The 19,952-nt window shown below is 37.1% G+C and overlaps 1 protein-coding gene across 1 annotated transcript in view; it reads right to left on the bottom strand.

Annotated features, from left to right (window-relative positions):
- DMXL1 (Dmx-like 1) overlaps positions 1-19,717 on the bottom strand; it is an 80,530-nt gene extending 60,813 nt beyond the window's left edge. The window contains exons 1-8 of the mRNA XM_009318593.1: positions 19,623-19,717; positions 12,291-12,368; positions 10,360-10,438; positions 9,620-9,752; positions 7,210-7,276; positions 4,106-4,281; positions 2,441-2,630; positions 692-860 (exon numbers count right to left, since the gene is read on the bottom strand). Of these exons, the coding sequence (XP_009316868.1) occupies positions 692-860; positions 2,441-2,630; positions 4,106-4,281; positions 7,210-7,276; positions 9,620-9,752; positions 10,360-10,438; positions 12,291-12,368; positions 19,623-19,637 (907 nt within the window). The 5' untranslated portion in view covers positions 19,638-19,717. The remainder of the gene's footprint in view (positions 1-691; positions 861-2,440; positions 2,631-4,105; positions 4,282-7,209; positions 7,277-9,619; positions 9,753-10,359; positions 10,439-12,290; positions 12,369-19,622) is intronic.
- Positions 19,718-19,952: the final 235 nt, after the last annotated feature.

Here is a 19,952-nt window from a genome sequence, read left to right as displayed (position 1 = left end):
TACTGTGTTCAGTTTTGGGCCCCTCCCTACAAGAAGGATGTTGAGATGTTGGAACGTGTCCAGAGAAGGGCAACGAGGCTGGTGAGGGGTCTCGAGAACAAGTCTTATGAGGAGCGGCTGAGGGAATGGGTTGTTTATGCAAGAGAAAAGGAGGCTCAGGGGAGACCTTATTGCACTCTACAACTACCTGCAAGGAGGTTGTAGCGAGGTGGGTGTCGGTCTCTTTTCCCAAGTAACAAGGGATAGGACAAGAGGAAACGGCCTCAAGTTGTGCCAGGGGAGGTTTAGACTGGGTATTAGGAAAACTTTCTTCACCGAAAGGGTTGTCAAGCATTGGAACAGGCTGCCCAGGGAAGTGGTTGAGTTACCGTCCCTGGAGGTATTTAAAAGACCTGTAGATGTGGTGCTTAGGGACATGGTTTAGTGGTGGACTTGGCAGTATTAGGTTAATGGTTGGACTTGATGATCTTAAAGGTCTTTTCCAACCTAAATGATTCTGTGATTCTATGAAATTTATTCAAATCATTTCATTACTATAGAAGGTTCTTCCATGCATTAAATGAAACCAACATGCTACTAATTTTGCATGATCATGTAAATACTGTAAAAATACATCTGAGCCAGTTAAGCTTACACAGACAACACAGACCTAACAGTTCACCCTGTAGCAAGGATTTACCACACTTCTTACCTGTGGCTGGATTGATACTGGCAGCAATATGGAAGTGACAAAGTGCATTTGCATGAGGAGGGATGTTCCTGTGAACTTCATGGGGATCTTGCTGATGTGGAGCATATCCAGTATGCGCTACAACAGCGCCTGACCTCCTCCTCCCTCGTCGGAAGTGCCTCAGGTTTAACTGCATGAAGAATAAGGCATCATTTTTAATTCCATTCAAAAAGAGAAAGCAGATTTCATCTATAAGTGGTTTTCTAGATTCTAGTGAATGAATTTTTTCAGTTTAAAAGCTCCTTTAAAGCATCGGTGGAGTTTCTTGCAAAAATTAACACTATCCAGGTTGTGGAGTAGGGAGTACTCCACAGTACTCTCTGTGCAGAGTAGAGAGATACCAGTGCCTTCGGATTCATTTATGAAGGCCCATACAGTACCTTGACATAGTAACTGCTTCATATTTCAGAATGCAGACAATGTTCATACAGTTTTTATACTTAAACAGAAAATATTATTGTGTTTCATGAATGTATACCATACTTATTCAAGATTCTGAACAAAAAAAAGCAGCAAATCTGAATCATCTCATTTCAGAGACCAAAAAACTGGATCAGTACTTCAGATCTGGTTGGATCAGTACTTCCACTCCTGCCAAAAGAGCCCAATGAGTTTTAAGGTCTTCCCCCCTTTATGCAAATAGATGTTTCCAACAGAAAAATAATATTCAATTTTTAAGACTGACTATGCCAGTATTAAAAAGTCTCACTCCACATACTGCACAGTTCAAGGCCATTGTGCTGTAGATATCCATATAGCCACCAAAAGGTACAAGAAGGTACACAATTTGTATTAAGGATGGTATTACACTCTTGGCATTCCTTTTCACTTGCTATCCTTTGCATCTTACCACAGCATGCCCATGTAAAATAGTTTCCTCCCATTTTTTATGTAATTGTTATTTCTGATCTCTAATGTTGCCTCTTATTTTTCAACGGGAACACAGAGCTGTCTCCAACTTCCGTTCCCCTCCCTCCTTTGAATATTTTTTCTTTGCTGTGTTGTGCCTTTCAGCCTGTCATATTTTTCATTTGTGCCACATGTGCTAAGAAAGCACCATGATCGTGCTAAATACATCACTCTATTAAGATAAGAGCACAATATCCACATACTCTCTACACAGCTTTGTAGGAGACCGCTTCACCTTCCCCCAGCTCCCCATTGGTTAGAAAACACTACCCAGTGAGGATCATTTGCCTTAGAGATACAGCTTATGAGCAGTCTGCTCTACTTGAGGACTACAGCAGAAAAGCAACAAAGGCTATCTTTCTTCCCTCTATATTATCACTGTTTTTCCAGTTGCAGAAGCCAGAGAACATTCCCCAACTTCAGATGTAATAAGTGAGCCCCTACCATACATTTTACAGCAGCATCATTAGTGGGTTTCACATAACCTATATACAGTATGTGCTCCATGCTGTTCCTAGCCTTTTGAACTAGATACTGCAAAGCACTTTGCTTCAGTCACAAAAGCAGACAGTAGTGACATAACGACAGTGTGTCTTCTAATGTGACAGCTCAGTAGGACAGCTGTCACTTTAAATCTTCCTTAGGAAGGCTAAGATAAATTCACTCTTTTATAACATTTTATGCACATCTATGGTATAAAGCATTTCAGCTTATGATACATGTTCGAGTTACTAATTACAATCCTGTCTAAAATTACATATGTACATGTGTTTATTCTCACTGTTCAACTTCACTTCTTACCTCTAGAGCATTTTGCACTTTTTCCTTACTTGAAGTATTTCTCTTGAAGTTATTTGTGAAGTTCACTGCTTCACTCCAGTTGTTGTATCCTCCACCATACAACAGACTGTCATTGGGTAACAAAGTCTCTGCCCAGAGACGACAAACATTATCCTTACAGCAAGTCAGGAGTACGTTGCAGACAGCACCACTAATGAAAGAAAATTTAAGGTGTGAAGAAGCTGCTTACTATCACATAGCATCAAAATAAAGTAACAGTACCAAACAGTTTTCCATTATCAGTTACCAAGTAACTTAAAGATATTAAGGAAAGAAAAACTTAACAATACATTCTTAGGAAAACAAATGATGTATGAAAGGCTTTCATATCTATTCAAGTATCTGAATATAAATTACCTCGAACTTCATTACACAACTGTGCAACACCAAATCATGGATTTCAATTTACAGAATTAGTCATAGCTGGACTAGCAAAATTTATGTTTTTCTTTCTAAAATCCTTCACATAAAAAGCTAATCATATTCTGGATACCTATTCTCAATTCCCCAGATCTTACTGCTATATAGCACTTACAAAATTATATATCCAAAACAAAGAAACGAAGGTAATACCAGGAACACAACAGCAAATTTAAAACTACAAACTTTTCTGAATTACTGTTTTTCCAAACGCAATTTGTGTTACATACATATTCAAAAAAAATCCTATTAACCTAAACCAGGCACTGAAAAAAACTACGCAGATCATCAGGTTTCCAGTTCATATAAGTTCACAATTTAGTTTTAGCTAAGATTCAAAAACTATATGGATCATCTGGCTGGACTGTGCAGCACCAAACTCCCTTAGGCATCATGGAGTAGGTGGATTTTCAAAACCGATTTAAGGACTACAGTAATGGCTTTACGAAGAGTCTTCTACTTAAAGATTGGTATACAAGACAACATAAACCCACAAACGTATGCAGAATTCATATGGCTACTATTTGGAATAATACGGGAAAAAATGGTTGCAGGGCACAAAACTGCTAATGCTACTTCAGTCTGAGATTGCAATTACTGGTGAAAACTAGGGACAGGTCATTTAAGAATCGTCAGAACACACACCAAAAAAAAAAATCAAACTCAAAATACCAATTCCAAATTATAATTTTAATTCAATTTCCAGATACTGTTTCTGACAGAGGTCTAGTTTTGTACTAGGTAGAGAAATAAACTAAAAGACACAGAAATATCTGAATGTTTGAGAAAGATGACAAAGTGACAGGACTTTTGAATTGCTCTGATTTCATCAGGACAGAAAGAGAGGAGCAAACTGGGATCAATTGCATGAATGGTCATTTAAGACAGCGCAATCAAAAAGATGCAAAGAGAGGTAATTTTGCAAGAGCTGATTTTATATTTAGTCCAATGTCTAAGCCAGTCTGTGGGACTCCTTTTCTATCTTTCCAGTTCCTTCCCAGGTAAGAGGATGCTTACTATCCTCTCAAGAACTTCAGTGCGAAGGAATTATACAAACACACACAAACAATATACAAGGTGTGCAAACTCAATTATTAACTGAAGTAAACTCTACAACTTGTGTGACCGTTGACTGTACAGCTGGGAAGACTGTACAGATTGGGTTTTTTTGGTTTTCACAGACCTCAGGTTATTAGAACTACTGACCGTGGCATGAATTTACTGGTCTTCCTCCATGAAAATGCATTTACTGATCGAGGATGAGCCAAATAAACAAATGAAAAATCAACTTCTTTTGCTTGTTTTTCTGGACTTGTGCCAGGTGGTGCTACAGCTGATCGCCAACTGTCTGTATTGTACCATACTTTCACAAGACAATCATCCTGGGGAAAGAACAAAAACAGTAAATAAGACTACCTTGCACAGGAATACGATGCACTTCAAGTACTCCTGGGTTTTCATTTTTCGTTTATGTAAAATACTTTTCTGATGGCAGAAATTCAGTTCAGTAACAGGTCTTCAAAACTTGATCATAAAGAAAACACAGTACCAGAGCTTCCTTTTAAACTCTCTTGCCATTACTCACTTGGATTTAATTTTGCTCCTTCTGATTAGCTGACAGTTTTTAACCACAAAAATGCAAGCTGTACTGGCTTGAGCTGGTATTCAAATGTTAATATAATTTATTGTACTTGGACAGAAAACCCCCAAAACCTACACACACAAATTTAAATGCTAGGAATACAAACAAAGGTCAAAGATGGCATCTCAAATATCAAGCTCAGCACTGCTCAGCCTGCTTTTCTTAGACACGCACATACATAAATTGAAAATATCCTGTTCCTAGTGTCCTTATGCCTTTAAGGACCAGATAAATTAATCTGGATCTAGATTCGCAAGCTGTTGATCAACCATTAAATATGAATGGTACTGAAATACTGTATTAACCTGGGTGTGCTCAACATGACCCTATTGGGGGGAGGTTGTTTTGCTGACCAGCATCTTCTCTCATAAAAGATTAAACAAAGAAAGAAGACACAGAAACAAAGACGTATTTTAAAGATTCTGCAGGCAGGTAATTAACTTAGTCATTTATGGTAAAAAAAAAATCATTATTAATTTTCCTACTTAGTAATTTTTCCTACTTATTCCTACTTATTCAGTAATTGTGCTTTGCATGAGTTTAAAATGTAAGGTAACACCAACAGGCCATAAGACATTCCAGTCAAAAACTCTGCAAGGATATTACCCTTATAGAAGCTATTTGCAGATTAATTTATTTTTCCACAGTTCAATCATACTATAAAATTAGAATCCATTAAAACTTGACTTTTAAAATAAATATTAACTCCTATGCATCGAAAAAAATATATAGTGAAATACACATAGTATATATTGCCAACAATTACAAAACACTTTTTTTAATAAAACATGTACTTGGATAATTTTATAAGTAATAGTTACCCTAACTATAACTGGAATAACTCTCCTTTCAGCCAGCAAATGGCTAAAGACATCACAGAACATATGGCAAGCAATATGACATCCCAGATAAGCAAAACAGGAATGGAGCATGAGAACTTGTTGCTTTGTTATTATACAGAGTATTGTTTATCATCAAGAAAGTCTAGTATTTCACCTCATGTGTTGGAAACTAGTCAATTGGAATGTAGTTTATCTAGAAAAAGTAATCTAGATTATTTTACAGATTTGTTACATCTTTGTCTCTTCCTTAAAGTTAGTAAATACCTTAAAAGTTAAGTCTTTAAGCAAGCATAACGATCTGAAATGGCAAGTTTTAGAGGAAAAACCAAACACCTACAACTAAGCAAAATGTGTGTTACTCATCTGTTCTTGATGCATACAACTGAACCACAAAAATATGCATGATAACTACCTTTTAAAAGCAAGATTTGCAGACTGAGCCATGCTTGAATCTTTGTGCTTCGAGCATGTATTAAAGAACATTATGATCCAAACAGCAACAGGGAAATTCCACATACTACTACTAAATCAAACACTGTTCTAACCAATCTTTATGTGTACATACTAATTCTTCATTCATGCTTCTGAGACAGACTAGACCAAACTGCACACCTATCTTTCATTCTTAAGTCTGAAACTCATTCTGTCAGGTTAATACTGCTCTGGATTCTGTGACACTTAAACCAGGTTTTCACTAATCCCAGCAATCGCATTGTCCCAATTAACCTTAAATACCAGCATTTTGTTTCCTTTTTAATAATTCTGCAGTCTCTGCTAGGTTGTTTAGTTGATAGCACAAACTTGATGCCCACCTACATCTGTTAATCTGCGTTAAAACTGCTTATACTGTTAAGTTTTCTGTTTCTTTTTAAAAAACAGTAATCTGAAAACATTTATTTTTCCCCTGACAATCTACTTTGATAATCCCATAGATTCTCACAAGATGCGTCTGGACATTCTTACCGGAACTTTTTGACCAATGTCAATGTCATTCTCCCCTCAAATAAAGACAACAGTAGTATTTGCAGAAAACAATAATATAAATTCTTGCATGGATTTGTCACACTTTTTCACTGGATCCTCTACATTATCTTGACTTTTTTCTGCTTTGACTTGTTAGGATATTATTCTCTTACAAAACCTGAACAACAAGTTTTGTAGTATAAATAAAAGATTAGTTAGTGTTTCAGGAAGTGAAAAGATATGACAGTGACATTTTGCTTTAACTTCTTTGCTTATTTTGCCACAGGGTTTTATTGCTTTTGCTGATAAACCACTCAATGCTGAGCACACAGAACTGATCTGTAAGATTGGCCACAAACACTGACATTAATTATGTGCGAATATACCTGTGGAGGGGAATGTGAATTCTCTTCTAGGTATACAAACACATTTACACAGAAAGATATTAAAGAGCTATTTTTGATTAATGGTGTCACGATAATAGTGAAATATTGAATGTATTTCTTTACTAGAAGGATATTCAGCGGTGAGCTCATCCACAGATCTCCCCCATTCCCCGAAACTCTTCTCTTTCTGATGTCTTATAATTTGGTACTGATTAAAAATGAGTATTTTAAAAGAGTAAGCAGTGAATATTTGTTGGGTTGTTCCCCCCCCAAAACTACCTTTCTCCCAAATTCTTATTTACAAAAATGTAAAAATGCAGAGAGGGAGGGATTACTGGAAATACTATGCAAAAAAAGGTAAAAAAGAAATTTTTCATTAAAAAGCCTTTTTTTTTTTAAAAAGTGTGGTTTGTTTTGTTTGTTTGCTTTAATAACTTATCTGAATTAGTACAAAACAAATTAGAAAAAAATGCTTACCTTTCCAGCAGTAGCAAAAAACTCCCCATCTGGCGAGAATTTCATTAAACAAACTTGAGAAGCAGTTCTATGAAATAAAGACAATTAAAAACAGAAAGTAAGTTAAGAACTTTTTCAGAACTCTAAACAGTTTTTTCCTCTTGAATTCATGAAAGTTATGTAATTCTTATATGCAAGTGTCCATTGTATTGTGTGAAACAATTTAAGCTTTAACAAAGTCCAGAAGGGACTAGGAGGTAAACTTGTGTGCAACACATGGTTGTGGCCACACAGGAAAAATAGAAAACCAAAAAGCTGTAGCTGAGGATGCTACAATATCTAATATTCCAAAATATCATGAGAAAAACAGCTGCTAACAGACTAAACTCTATGCAGATATACTCTACTTCCACTTCACAATCATTTGGTTTTCAAATTGACTTCTGCTGTACCATATTATCTTCCAACTTTTCTGAAAGACAACTCCATTTCTCATACTTTCTACAGTTGTAACTCAAGAAAACAAAAAGTCGTAAAAAGAATACCGTAGTTAAAAACTACTTTCAGATACTTCTTATATTAATGGTCACATTGGTAGAAGATGCCACACCAAAATAATCTAAACCTACGTATGTGGTTCATTTTTGCTGTGTTTTACTTTCATTGGAAATACTAATAAATGAGTTTCTTTTACAGGTTTTGAAGTACTAAGCTATTGCCTAAGTGACAGGCTTATTAATGGCAACACGAACATACAAGAATTTAATTGTGCAGCACAAGTACAGTGTACATTTTCATCTTGAATTTATCAGACATGTATAACAAGTTGTAAGGCCTAACTTTCAAGAAGCATTAAGTTAGCCATCAGGTCAACAAAAGGATGATGCATTTACTGTGTGCAGTAACAAGAGCAAGCCAATTACAAAAGCTGTGCATCAAAAGAAAGTCAGTTTCCACCTAGGTTTAAGCAACATTCTCCTGGTAGAGCCAATATGAAGACATATGGGAATGCCTCCTTCGGATATCAAAAATTATTCTGGCAAAGGGTAGCACTGCAAAATCACTGTCTTGCAAACGTCTCCTTAAGAAAAACCTATTCTAAATCTAACTGAAGTGCAAATGCCAGAAGACATACAGGCATAAAAGATAAACTGCAAAGCAAGTTCTGTTGACCCTTTCCAGGACCTACCAGTTCAAAGCACACAACGCTCAGCGCACTCTCCTCCACAAAAGAGTTTAAAAGAGGGAAACAAGTGGAGAGCTATGAAGACTTCTGTAAGGTTTAAGATACAAATGCAAAACACACTATTGAAGGGACAGAGGAAAAGCAGTATCGGTATGATCTTGGCTACTGTTACCACAACCCCAGATTCTAAAACCATACCCATGGCATTTTAGCTACAGGCTGACGACTCCTCTTATTAGGCTGAGAGATGAGGGTCCAAAGGCATCTCAATAAACTGAGTAAGTCTTCAACTTCTTTTATTTAGAAAGTCCATCGTATTCAAAGGAAAATTTTTCAGTTGTCATTTGGATGATCTTGGGATTTTAAACATCTCCTTGATAAAAGTTAGAGAGTACACAGAAAAAGGAACAACTAAAGGATTGAAAAAAAAGATTTTTTCAGGTACATCCAGGAAACTACCGAACTAATGCTAAGTGCTTCATAAAGAATAATTTAAGGTGGGTCTCTCCAGCCAGCCACTTCAGGAGACTTCTTTAAGGGACTTCCATATGGTACGCTGGTCCCAAGTGAACAGTGCACCTGATGTATTAGAAAAGTCTTTCTATGGCAGGAAGGACCGTGATTTAAATTGTGTTACAAACTGAAGTACTAAACTAAAACTCTTCTGAATGTACCAATACACAGAAACAAAGATTAAAATGATTAATCAACATGAATACAAGAAGAGCATTCAGAGATGCAGTAAAACAGAATGCATCCATCTTTGCATGACTGTTCCAAATATCCAGAACAAACACAGAAAAAGTAAAAGGTGTGTGAAAGGGGGGAGATGTGAGAGAAGGAAAGAAAGGTGCAGTACATTGGACATAGAAGGAAGCTTATTTTAATCAGTCCTGCAAGCACAATTAATTTCCAAATATGCAGCTTTCACCTTACTGTACAAGGAACAAAGTCTACTGGTCCAGTCTCAACAGCAGCATTCCCTCAGTATTTTACTCGTGTTCAATATAATTGAAAAACTGCCTAAGAACATAAGCTACCCCCAAAACAATTACAACTGATCTTGCAGGAAGAAAGAAATGTCACATATTCAAGGGAAATATGATTCAAATTTATCACATATCAACCATATTTATCAAATAACAGTATAGAATAGGACTTCACTAAACTACACTAAGTATTTAATCTGAAAGGTATGAATCAGCAAGGAAAAAGGAATTACTTGTCTTTAAACGAGTTTCTTACTTGCATTGCCAGATACACCTCCATTCTCCAAGTCCAACATCTGTTCTTTCAGTATTGTCACTGTCAGAAGGGTTTTCCAAAAGAACATTGGACCAAAGCTGAAGACAACTGGAACCAGTCAAAAGGCGAGTACCTAAAGCAAGTATTTATAACAATGTAACTACAAAACAAGTAGCAAAATATAGACTTCTATGAAGAGAGAAAAAAAACCCTTTTGCAAAGCTGAAACTGCAGAACAAAATATGCCAGATACCGTCTTAACACCTTTTCCATAGCAAAGTTACTATAATAGCAGCGTGCCTTTTACATGTCCCCCTACATGGATATAGATTGGGTCAATCTTGCAAGAAGATACTCTCATATAAGACATTTTGATTTGACTATCTACAGTTTAAATAGTGAAAATTAATCCAATTTTCAAAGTAGCTGTTCCCTAAAAGAAACACATAGAGCTACTGTAGACATCCCTCTTTCACAACGAATACTTACCCTTTAAGCCATATTTTTAAACATTAGATACTGATGAGATTAGGATAATCAAGAAAGACCATACAGATGCGCCTAATATTTTGGCTCTCCCATGACAAGTGACAAAAGGTAGATTTCACTCTACTTTGGTGTTCTCTATCATGCTAGGACAAAACAAAACTCTTTTCCTTCTCCTCAAAGAATGGTGAAATTTAAACAAAAAATTAGTTGTGGTATCAAATCGTTAGGTGTTTCTTTCATTTTATTCTTACCTGTGGGATCCCACGTAAGATTATGTGCTATGGCTTCCAGTAATATTTGAGCATTCTTCTGCCACTGATAATGTAACGTCTGAAATTTTAAGTATTCACAAATGTTAGCATTAAAACTCTTCCTTCCCCTCTTATAGTAAATATAGTACATCTTCACTGCACTCTCCAACTTTTATGAAGGATGTGTTTAAAAATAATTACTGCTTATCTAATAAAAATGGATTCATTATGATTTTTAAACAAAGTAGCTTTCCATTAATCTGACTGTACAAATAAAAGTTTCTAACTTCTTATTTTAAAAACATACCTTGAAAAATATTCAGTACATAGAATCATCATCAGAATCTGAGATTTTTTTAAAGGGAAGTCTGACTTTATTTTTGGAAAACAAAAGATATTTCAAAGTGAAATACACTAAATGCACATGGTGTTTGATATCAGCAATATTGTTGAGTTAAAGGATTTCAATAAGGTCAAGATAACATGATACTTCCCCCCCCCCTTTTTTTTAATATACAACAGAACAGTTAATTATCTTCAGATTTTGCATCATTACTTCATTCACTGCAACAAGCTGAGAATTAAAGTCACAAAATATTTATATGGTCTGTTTTCATAACAGGTTGCAAAGTTTTGATGCTTTGAATTATAAAAGAAACTGAAATCATTACTGGAAATAATATTAAGAGCCAACAGATTTTTTTCTTAATTCACAAAGACAGACATTTTTTAAAGTAATCATCCCCACTCCAAAAATATCAAACCAATACATGTGAAAGTTAAAATATAACAAAAATCTTTCAGAAGTTTGGTAGAAAACAAGTAATTTCTTGTTACTTAGTAACTTACTAAGTAACTTCTTACTTAGTAAGAAGTACCTGCAGATAAGGATCTAAATGAAATATTTCTGAAGCTGTTTTCTTGTTTTGGTTTGGGTTTTTTTTTTTTTAGATCCTGAACATTCTAGTAAATGGAAGACAGAGAAAAATCTTACAACAACCTAAATATGCTGTCAGTTATTGCATAGAATTAACAGAATATGTCTTCAATTATAAGTATTTGAAAGCAAATCATGGGTGGAGAGTGCTTCCTCTATTGCTTACACTTACTACACCAACTTCGAAGTTTCAAGGTAAGTATAGTGTTTACCGGTCTAGAAAAACATTCAGGATGGATTCAACAGCTCCAATGACCAAAAAAAGAGAGCAGTACTTCTAAAAAGTTCATATGAGCAGAGGAAGTCACATTTTATCATTATTTTACTCCACTGATTTCCATGCTATAATTTTTTATATATATATATATATTTTCGACACCAGCTATGTAATTAATATATAAAACACCACTGGTTTACAGGTACACCAGGAACCATATGACTGAGCTGGTCAGTATAATGAAGGGAATCCACTATACAGCCATATAAACAAATTATTAATACAAATGGAGAGACCAAACCCCTGAAGAGGGAGACAGAAGCTCCTTGAGCAATTGCTGTCAAAGCCCTCATATTGTCAAACTGACTTTAATTGGACTCTAATGCTTCTAATGATAAGAGTAATCCTCTCCATGTAAGAAGTCCACCAATTCACTAAACCACTGTCACCAAAACTAAGCCATGCAATCAAGAGAATAAATATTGTTCTTATTCACCATTGTAACACTGAAGTACAAGCATTCAGTCAAATATTCTAAAAGAGCCATAGACTTTATATGAAGCATTATAGTAAAACGTATTTCTTTTAAAACTATTTCAAATAACATGTCTCTGCCCTCCTCCTACCATTTTCACTTCCCAAGGACCATCTTATCTCTCAATTTTATTCTAGCATTAAAAGAAGGTATCAAAGAAATCTTCAACTTCAAAGCAAATCAGAAGAATGAGTCAGGCTTTATAACTGAGTAAATGAATTAAGGAGTGATGAATTACTTACATTATGATGACTTCTGTTCTGCTTCAAGAGGCTAACTGGCTCAAAGATACAAATCACATTTCCATAAGAAGCTGCAATCTAAAGCAATTTATATGTACATAATCACACACAGAACAAACAAGCTATAGAACAAACAAGAATAAAATGCCAATTGTTGATTCTACTTTTAACTCTCCTTGCAGATAAATCTGAAGCTCACATCCATATTCCCTTTCAATAACAGAAAAATGACATCTAGTAAAAATCATGAAGCAAGTGTTGACGATAATAAAAATACAATTCTTTATTTACACATTAGCCCTGATGAACTACTGAGAGTACAGGTGGACATGAGCATTTTTTTCTTTAAACCAGATCTATTATCAATATTCTTTCCACATTAAATTAGGTAAACACTCAAAGGAGTCTGCTGAGTTCACATTCTCAGAAATAGAACCAACATTGGTTCAGGGTACTTTTGTGGACTTCCCTGGCATGAGAACATGCTACATTATAAAAAGTTAATTCAGAAGACTCAAGCTACACAAGCTAAACACCCAATGCAGAGAACTGCAAAACAGAAGAACTACTAAATGCTAACATAAAATACTTCAAAAAAAGTTGTGGTATGGTCAGCTTTAGTTTGTATTTCAAAGTCTTATTCCATCAGTGGTATCAGCCACCCCAAACTTGCATTAAGACAAAAGTAAAAGTATTTTATTTCAAGATATCTATATAAAAGCAAGCTTAAAAGACTTGCTAAGAGCAGCCAAAACAAACCAAATGTATGTTAAAGACCTCAGGCAGAGAGCCTGAAAGAGCCGTCACAAGGCAACGTTGCCCAAAACTACTCTGAAATACAGATTCACAAAAATGAAGGTGTTTGCATAGGTCATGAATAATGGACATCCTATATTCTGAAGTGATACATGACATTAAAAGGAGCACATCTACAGTTCTGATATGCTGTAATAGTCGATTTCCTATTTCTGTGAAATTCTGGCTCAGAAAGTATTCACAGTTTTCTTTTAACAACATTAAAGAAAGTCAGAGTCACCTTATAAATTACATTTTGATTTCAGTATCAGCTACAACAGCTTCAAGAAAAAAAAAGCACTAAACTGTCATACCTAAATTGTTAGTTATTTACATATCCATTAATTACAGATGTACATGATCTATACAACTCTACAGACATACAAACATACAGATCCATACAGATCCTAAAATTCATAGATCTGTAGCTTCAAGAGAAACCCTCTGCATTATAAAGAGCAGATAGGTAAAGAAATTTCTATCACGCTAACAACTTAAACATCAGCCTGACCCAAAAATGCCAAGAATAATTTTGTCACAGTTGCAAAATGCCTGAAGAAACTTTTTCCTTACATCTCAGGCTAATATTTGCCCTCTCTAATTCTCTTTAACTACCTCACTTACTCTTTTATTCTTGTAATTCCATTCCACACCCCAACAGCAAGAAGTTTATATAAACTCATATTGATTAGATTTTTCCTTTTTTCCAAGTGTGCACAGTTGTTCCATTTTTTATTGTTTAGTGGTTTTTTAAGACAAAGTAATATTAGCATGCCAAAATGCTAAACAGTGTCCAGAGCAACTGCTACCCTCCGAAAGTTTCCACAGGCTTCCACAATGATACAGCCACTCAGACTAGTCCTCACTGAGCGGCATGCCACCAAAAAGAATAATGCAAATTCGTATGTTGACAAATTTCCCAAACTACCACAATAACCACCCAGACATCAACCAAATCTCTATTGTAGTCCCAAGTCCTGTTATTAGAAATAAGAAGGCAGAGAAGCCTTACTGAGTTGTAAGAGAGAGGCTACAGTCATTCCTAATGATAGACAGTGGTACTGAGTGCACCCTCAGCAAGTCTGCAGATGACACCGAGATGAGTGACGCAGCTGATTTGCTAGAAGGAAGAGATGCCACACAGAGGGACCTCAACAGGCTTGAGGAGTGGGCCCATGTAAACCTCACGAAGGCGAACCTCAACAAGGCGAAGTGCGAGGTCCTGCACCTTGGGCAATCCCCAGTAACAATATAGACTAGGGGAATTAATGGATTGAGAGCAGCCCTGCAGAGAAGGACTCAGGGGTACTGGTGGATGAAAAACTGAACATGACCTGCCAATATGTGCTTGCAGCCCAGAAAGCCAATCACATCCTGGGCTGCATAAAAAGAAGGGTGGCCAGCAGGGCAAGGGAGGCAATTCTCCCGCTCTAGCGAGACCCTACCTAGAGTGTTACATCCAGCTCTGGTGGCCCAGCACCAGAAAGATAGGGACCAGTTCGAGCAGGTGCAGAGGAGGGCCACAAAAACAGTCAGAGAGATGGAACACCTCTCCTGTGAGGAAAGGCTGAGAGACTTGGGGTTGTTCAGCCTGGAGAAGAGAAGGCTTTGGGGAGACCTTACTGCAGCCTTTCAATACTTAATGGGGACTTACAAGAAAGATGGAGAAAGACTTTTTACCAGGACCTGTAGTGATAGGACAAAGGGTAATGGTTTTAAACTGAAAGAGGGTAGATTTAGAATAGATATAAGGAAGAGATTTTTTACAATGAGGGTAGTTAAACACTGGCACAGGTTGCCCAGAGAGGTTGTAGATGCCCCATCCCTGGAAATATTCAAGGTCAGGTTGGACAGGGCTTTGAGCAACACGACCTAGTGACAGATGTCCCTGCCCACGACAGGGCAGGGGGTTGGGCTAGATCATCTTTAAGGGTTCCTTCCAACCCAAACCATTCTATGACTATAATTCTTGCACCGCCATATAAGAATAAAGCATCAGTCCTTGGGGCAACAACTTTGTCCACCCTCACCACTTTGTCCAAAGTAGGAATATAACTGGCAGCATCAGGTTCTCATTTTATAAAGTTTTAGTGTAAACCAAATAGTTTCTTGATACACTTATGTTTTTCTCCACCAGGCCTCCATATTGCATAGAAGCCCTCAGCATTTTTCTCATTCATCAAAAGGTCCGTAACTCGTACTAACTTACATTATCACTCACCACCAAACAGCAGAAAATAAAACAATCACAGTTCCTTTGAAAAGAACTCGCAGACTGACTACTAAAAAACAAACACAAAAACCCCATCCTAGTATAGTTTACGAAATTATAAACCCTGGATTCAAAACTGAGCTTTCATACTCAAAATAATTAGCAATTCTACTTATAAAAAAAGGTCTTATTTAAAAATGTCTTATTTAACAAACTTACTGGTTTTACTTACCAATTTTCAACCTATTCGCACGTAAACTAAATGAAATTTTTAATCAGTACCTACATTTTTCTTTGACTTCAGTAAAATAGTTTGTTCCATAAAGAAAACACTTCATATACATTGTAACACTGCAGTCACCAGGCGTGACACAAACAACTTCGATTAAACATTTCAAATTATCTGAAGTTAGGACCATCTTCTTGTACCCTGTTAGATATTTGTACAAGCCAAACCACAAAAACAATTAAAGTTTTGTCAGGTTTTCATTAAAAGTTTTGGCTTTAATTCTTATGTTCACTAGAGGAAATAGAAAGAGGCTTGTAGCTTACATTGTGTGGGAGAAGATCAAGTACTGTACCCACTTACAAATAAATTGTTGATTACCAAGTTGCCTACAACCAGAGGCAAGAGACTGGATTCAGTGGCCTAAGATTAAACTGCCCTGTTTGTGAAACTAGTCCTTCCAAATCCATGGGAGACTTTTTTAAAAAGTTTGTATACATACGCATACAAACACATGTAAATATAAACGTATACATACATGCTTTCTTGGGATGATTAAAAATTCTCATCCATTTTTTTCCCCTCATCTCATTCATGGAGACAAAGAATAAGTTTATCTCCAAAACTAGACTAGGAAGAGAAAAGATGGTGCCATGTTCCCCCTACCCTTCAAAGACAAGGGAGAGGTGGGTCATACACAAAGTTCTAAGCTGTTGCAGCTTCAGAGTAGCTTCACAAGGCACTAGCTTTCCAACAAACTGGAATTAGATTTAGGGGGCAAGAATGGAGAAAAATTTCAACTCATTACTTTCATAACTAGAAAATAACTCTTTTACAAACCAATTCTCCCTTTGGATGAATGATGGAGATCCTTCAAAGAGAGTAATGGTCAGCTATTATGGAGAAAATGCTTGATAGCAGTTCTCCGTAAAGTAAAAAATTAAAAAGGTACTATCCTGGTTTTGGCTGGGATAGAGTTAATTTTCTTCCTAGTAGCTGGTACAGTGCTGTGTTCTGGATTTAGCATGAGAATAATGTTGATAACGTACCGATGTTGTAGTTGTTACTAAGCAGTGCTTAGAATCATAGACTCATAGAATCATTAAGGTTGGAAGAGACCTCCAAGATCATCAAGTCCAACCATCAACCCAACACCACCATGCCCACTAAACCATGTCCCTAAGTGCCTCATCTACACGTCTTTTAAATCCCTCCAGGGATGGTGACTCAACCACTTCCCTGGCCAAACCTCCCCTGGCACAACTTGAGGCCATTTCCTCTCGTTCTATCGCTAGTTACTTGGGAGAAGAGACCGACACCCACCTCGCTACAGCCTCCTTTCAGGGAGTTGTAGAGAGCGATGAGGTCTCCCCTCAGCCTCCTTTTCTCCAGGCTTACACAGGCTTACCAGTCAAGGACTTTCCAGCTTCCCATGCTCTACCAACTGAGAAGGCTGGAGGTGCACAAGAAGCTGGGAGGGGGCACAGCCAGGACAGCTGACCCAAACTGGCCAAAAGGGACATTCCATACCATGTGACGTCGTGCTCAGCACATAAACCGGGGAAAGCTGGCCGGGGGGGCTGCTGCTCGGGGACTGGCTGGGCCTCAGTCGGCGGGGGGTGAGCAATTGCACTGTGCATCACTTGCTTTGCATATTCTTATTATTATTATTACTATTATTAGTAGTAGTATTTTATTTTATTTCAATTATTAAACTGTTCTTATCTCAACCCACAAGTTTTCTCACTTTTATTCTTCCAATTCTCTCCCCCATCCCACTGCAGGGTGGGTGGGGAGTGAGCAAGCAGCTGTGTGGTGCTCAGTTGCTGACTGAGGTTAAACCACAACAGGTACATAATTTGTAAACTACAAATTTTAACTGAATGCTTTCTAGAAAGGTTCAAAATTGCAGCCTAAATAAGCTGCATTGTTTGCTTTCTGCTTCTTCCTATAGATTTTAAACAACAAAGAATAATCTGGAGGTAAATCGAAGAGAAATCTGTGTGTCAATACTGATGAAGAAGCTCTAAGAAGAAATTCCATCCTCGCAACAGTGAACTGGAAATGTATTGATCAGTCCGGTCAGTAAGTAGATTCCTAGCCATTCACTGCTTAGTATTTCAGCACTCTGCAAAAACACCTAGTCTAATTGCTAACAGCAAACAATACCAACTTGCAGAATGAAAATGACCACATAGGTCTACTTAAGAAACAAAAAAATTCTAAAACTTAGCAAGCTTGATTGTTTGATATATTCATATGCGTTAATTTACAATTCAAGGACAGTTTTTCATTTAAATGCATACAGAACTACTATCATGCAGTCAAGATGACCTTGCAAATTTGCGCAAAAATTTTATAAGATTAACTGTGATATGTGATCTGCATGTGTATTTCACCATCTGTTAATATACGACCAGTGAATTAAAAAAAACTTTCTATTTAACAGCAGCCAATGGAGAAACACATGCAGCCTTTATGGCTACAAAGTACCAGAGACAGAGGAGAACATTTCCTCATTTTCATTTATGTGCCTTCTCTACCATTTCAAGAGTTCATCACTCAAATGTTAAAAAGCAGGAACAGAGAGTGGCCGGGGATCATAATCATAGACTTCACATGTAAACATGAAGTGGTTTCCATGCAGGGGTCTTGTCTCTAGATGGACACCAAAATCTAACCAAAGCTCTCATCAACTCATAAGGCTTGTAGTGATGTGCAGAAGGCTCACATTATCTCCTCACTAGGTGTCCTGGTTTCGGCAGGGATAGAGTTAATTTCCTTCCTAGTAGCTGGTACAGTGCTGTGTTCTGGATTTAGCATGAGAATAATGTTGATAACACACCGATGTTTTAGTTGTTGCTGAGTAGTGTTTACACTAGTCAAGGACTTTTCAGCTTCCCATGCTCGACCGACTGAGGAGGCTGGAGGTAAACAAGAAGCTGGGAGGACGCACAGCCAGGACAGCTGACCCAAACTGGCCAAAGGGCTATTCCATACCATGTGACATCATGCTCAGTATATGAACTGTGGGGAGCTGGGGAGGGAAAGTTGGGGGAAGTTGGCTGGGGGACACTGATCACAGCTCGAGGACTGGCTGGGCGTCAGTCAGCAGATAGTGAGTGGTTGCATCACCTATTTTTCCTCAGTTTTGTTCCTCTCTTTCTCTCTTGTTGTTTTCCTTTTCATTACAATTTATTATTATTATTTTATTTTATTTCAATTATTAAACTGTTCTTATCTCAAACCACAAGTTTTCTTGCTTTGCTCTTCTGATTCTTTCCCCCATCCCACTGGGTGGGGGGGAGGGTGAGCAAGAGGTTGTGTGGTGCTTGGCTGCCAACTGGGGTTAAACCACAACACTAGGACAGGCTTAAAGAAAGCAACAAAGTAAAAAAAACCCTCTTATATGAGCCAACATGTACCCAGACACAGCTCCTACTGAACTGGTGAATAGCTTAATCACACTGTGATATCCCAATGTATAGTTACCTGGTTATTTCTTTTTTACTGTGACAGAACAATTATGAAAGACGTCTGTAAAAAGGACTTGAAACCTAATAGTGTCTAAAATACAACATTTCTGATCCAGTTTACCTACGTAAGAAGAAGAAAAGCTGAGAATTCAAGAAAGCAAAACCCTGTCCAAGAGCAATTTTAAGCCCTTTTCAATTGCTTGAAAAGGATGCCATTTTTCTGGATGACCTCTGAAAGTGATTTTTGTGGAAGCACTCATCTGCTACCAGCCACTAACATGTCAAAGTATGTCGATGACAAGCCCAGTAGTGTGATGCCATAGTGAATAAACTACCTTCGCTTCCACCTTACTCATCTTTTAGACAAATTCTTGCTATCTCCTCTATGCAGCCCTGTGCATATCTGTATCTTCCTGTGCAGCCCTACATATCTTCTACAATCTCATATCTATGGTTACTATTTCACAGTCACTGTGCTGCTTACCACAAATAAAGACGTGAACCGATCAGCCACTTTACTATTCACTCTTCTGTATTTGCTTTAACTTGCAAGTATCCACACTCTTGAGAAGGTGCTTAACATGACATTGCTAGAACATTATTAGAAACGCTGCTCTACATACCTTCCCCTGTTGCATTGAACAGTCCACACATCCCACCTGAATGTTTCCATGTTTTGCTCCAGGGATTATCTGTAATCTTTCAAAGTCAGTCCCCAATACCACAATATCACATCCTGATGCATATGCCTAAAAAGAAAAAAGAAACAATAATTAAGTAAAGCTTTAGCTATTTACAGCATATCAGTGAAGTATGAAACAGCATAATACACATATCCTATCCATGTAGAACATTACAGAGAGAAGTACAGAGGTATTTGCAGAGATCAGACAGATGTCTACATTTTAAATCAAGCAACAGAAGTGGCAAGTTACTCTTCCTCCATGCTTAGA

Source organism: Pygoscelis adeliae, unplaced genomic scaffold (genome assembly GCF_000699105.1).
Source record: "Pygoscelis adeliae isolate BGI_AS28 unplaced genomic scaffold, ASM69910v1 Scaffold192, whole genome shotgun sequence".
Lineage (NCBI taxonomy): Eukaryota > Metazoa > Chordata > Aves > Sphenisciformes > Spheniscidae > Pygoscelis > Pygoscelis adeliae.
Note: the sequence above shows the minus strand (reverse complement) of the source record. Positions and strands in the feature narration are given on the sequence as shown.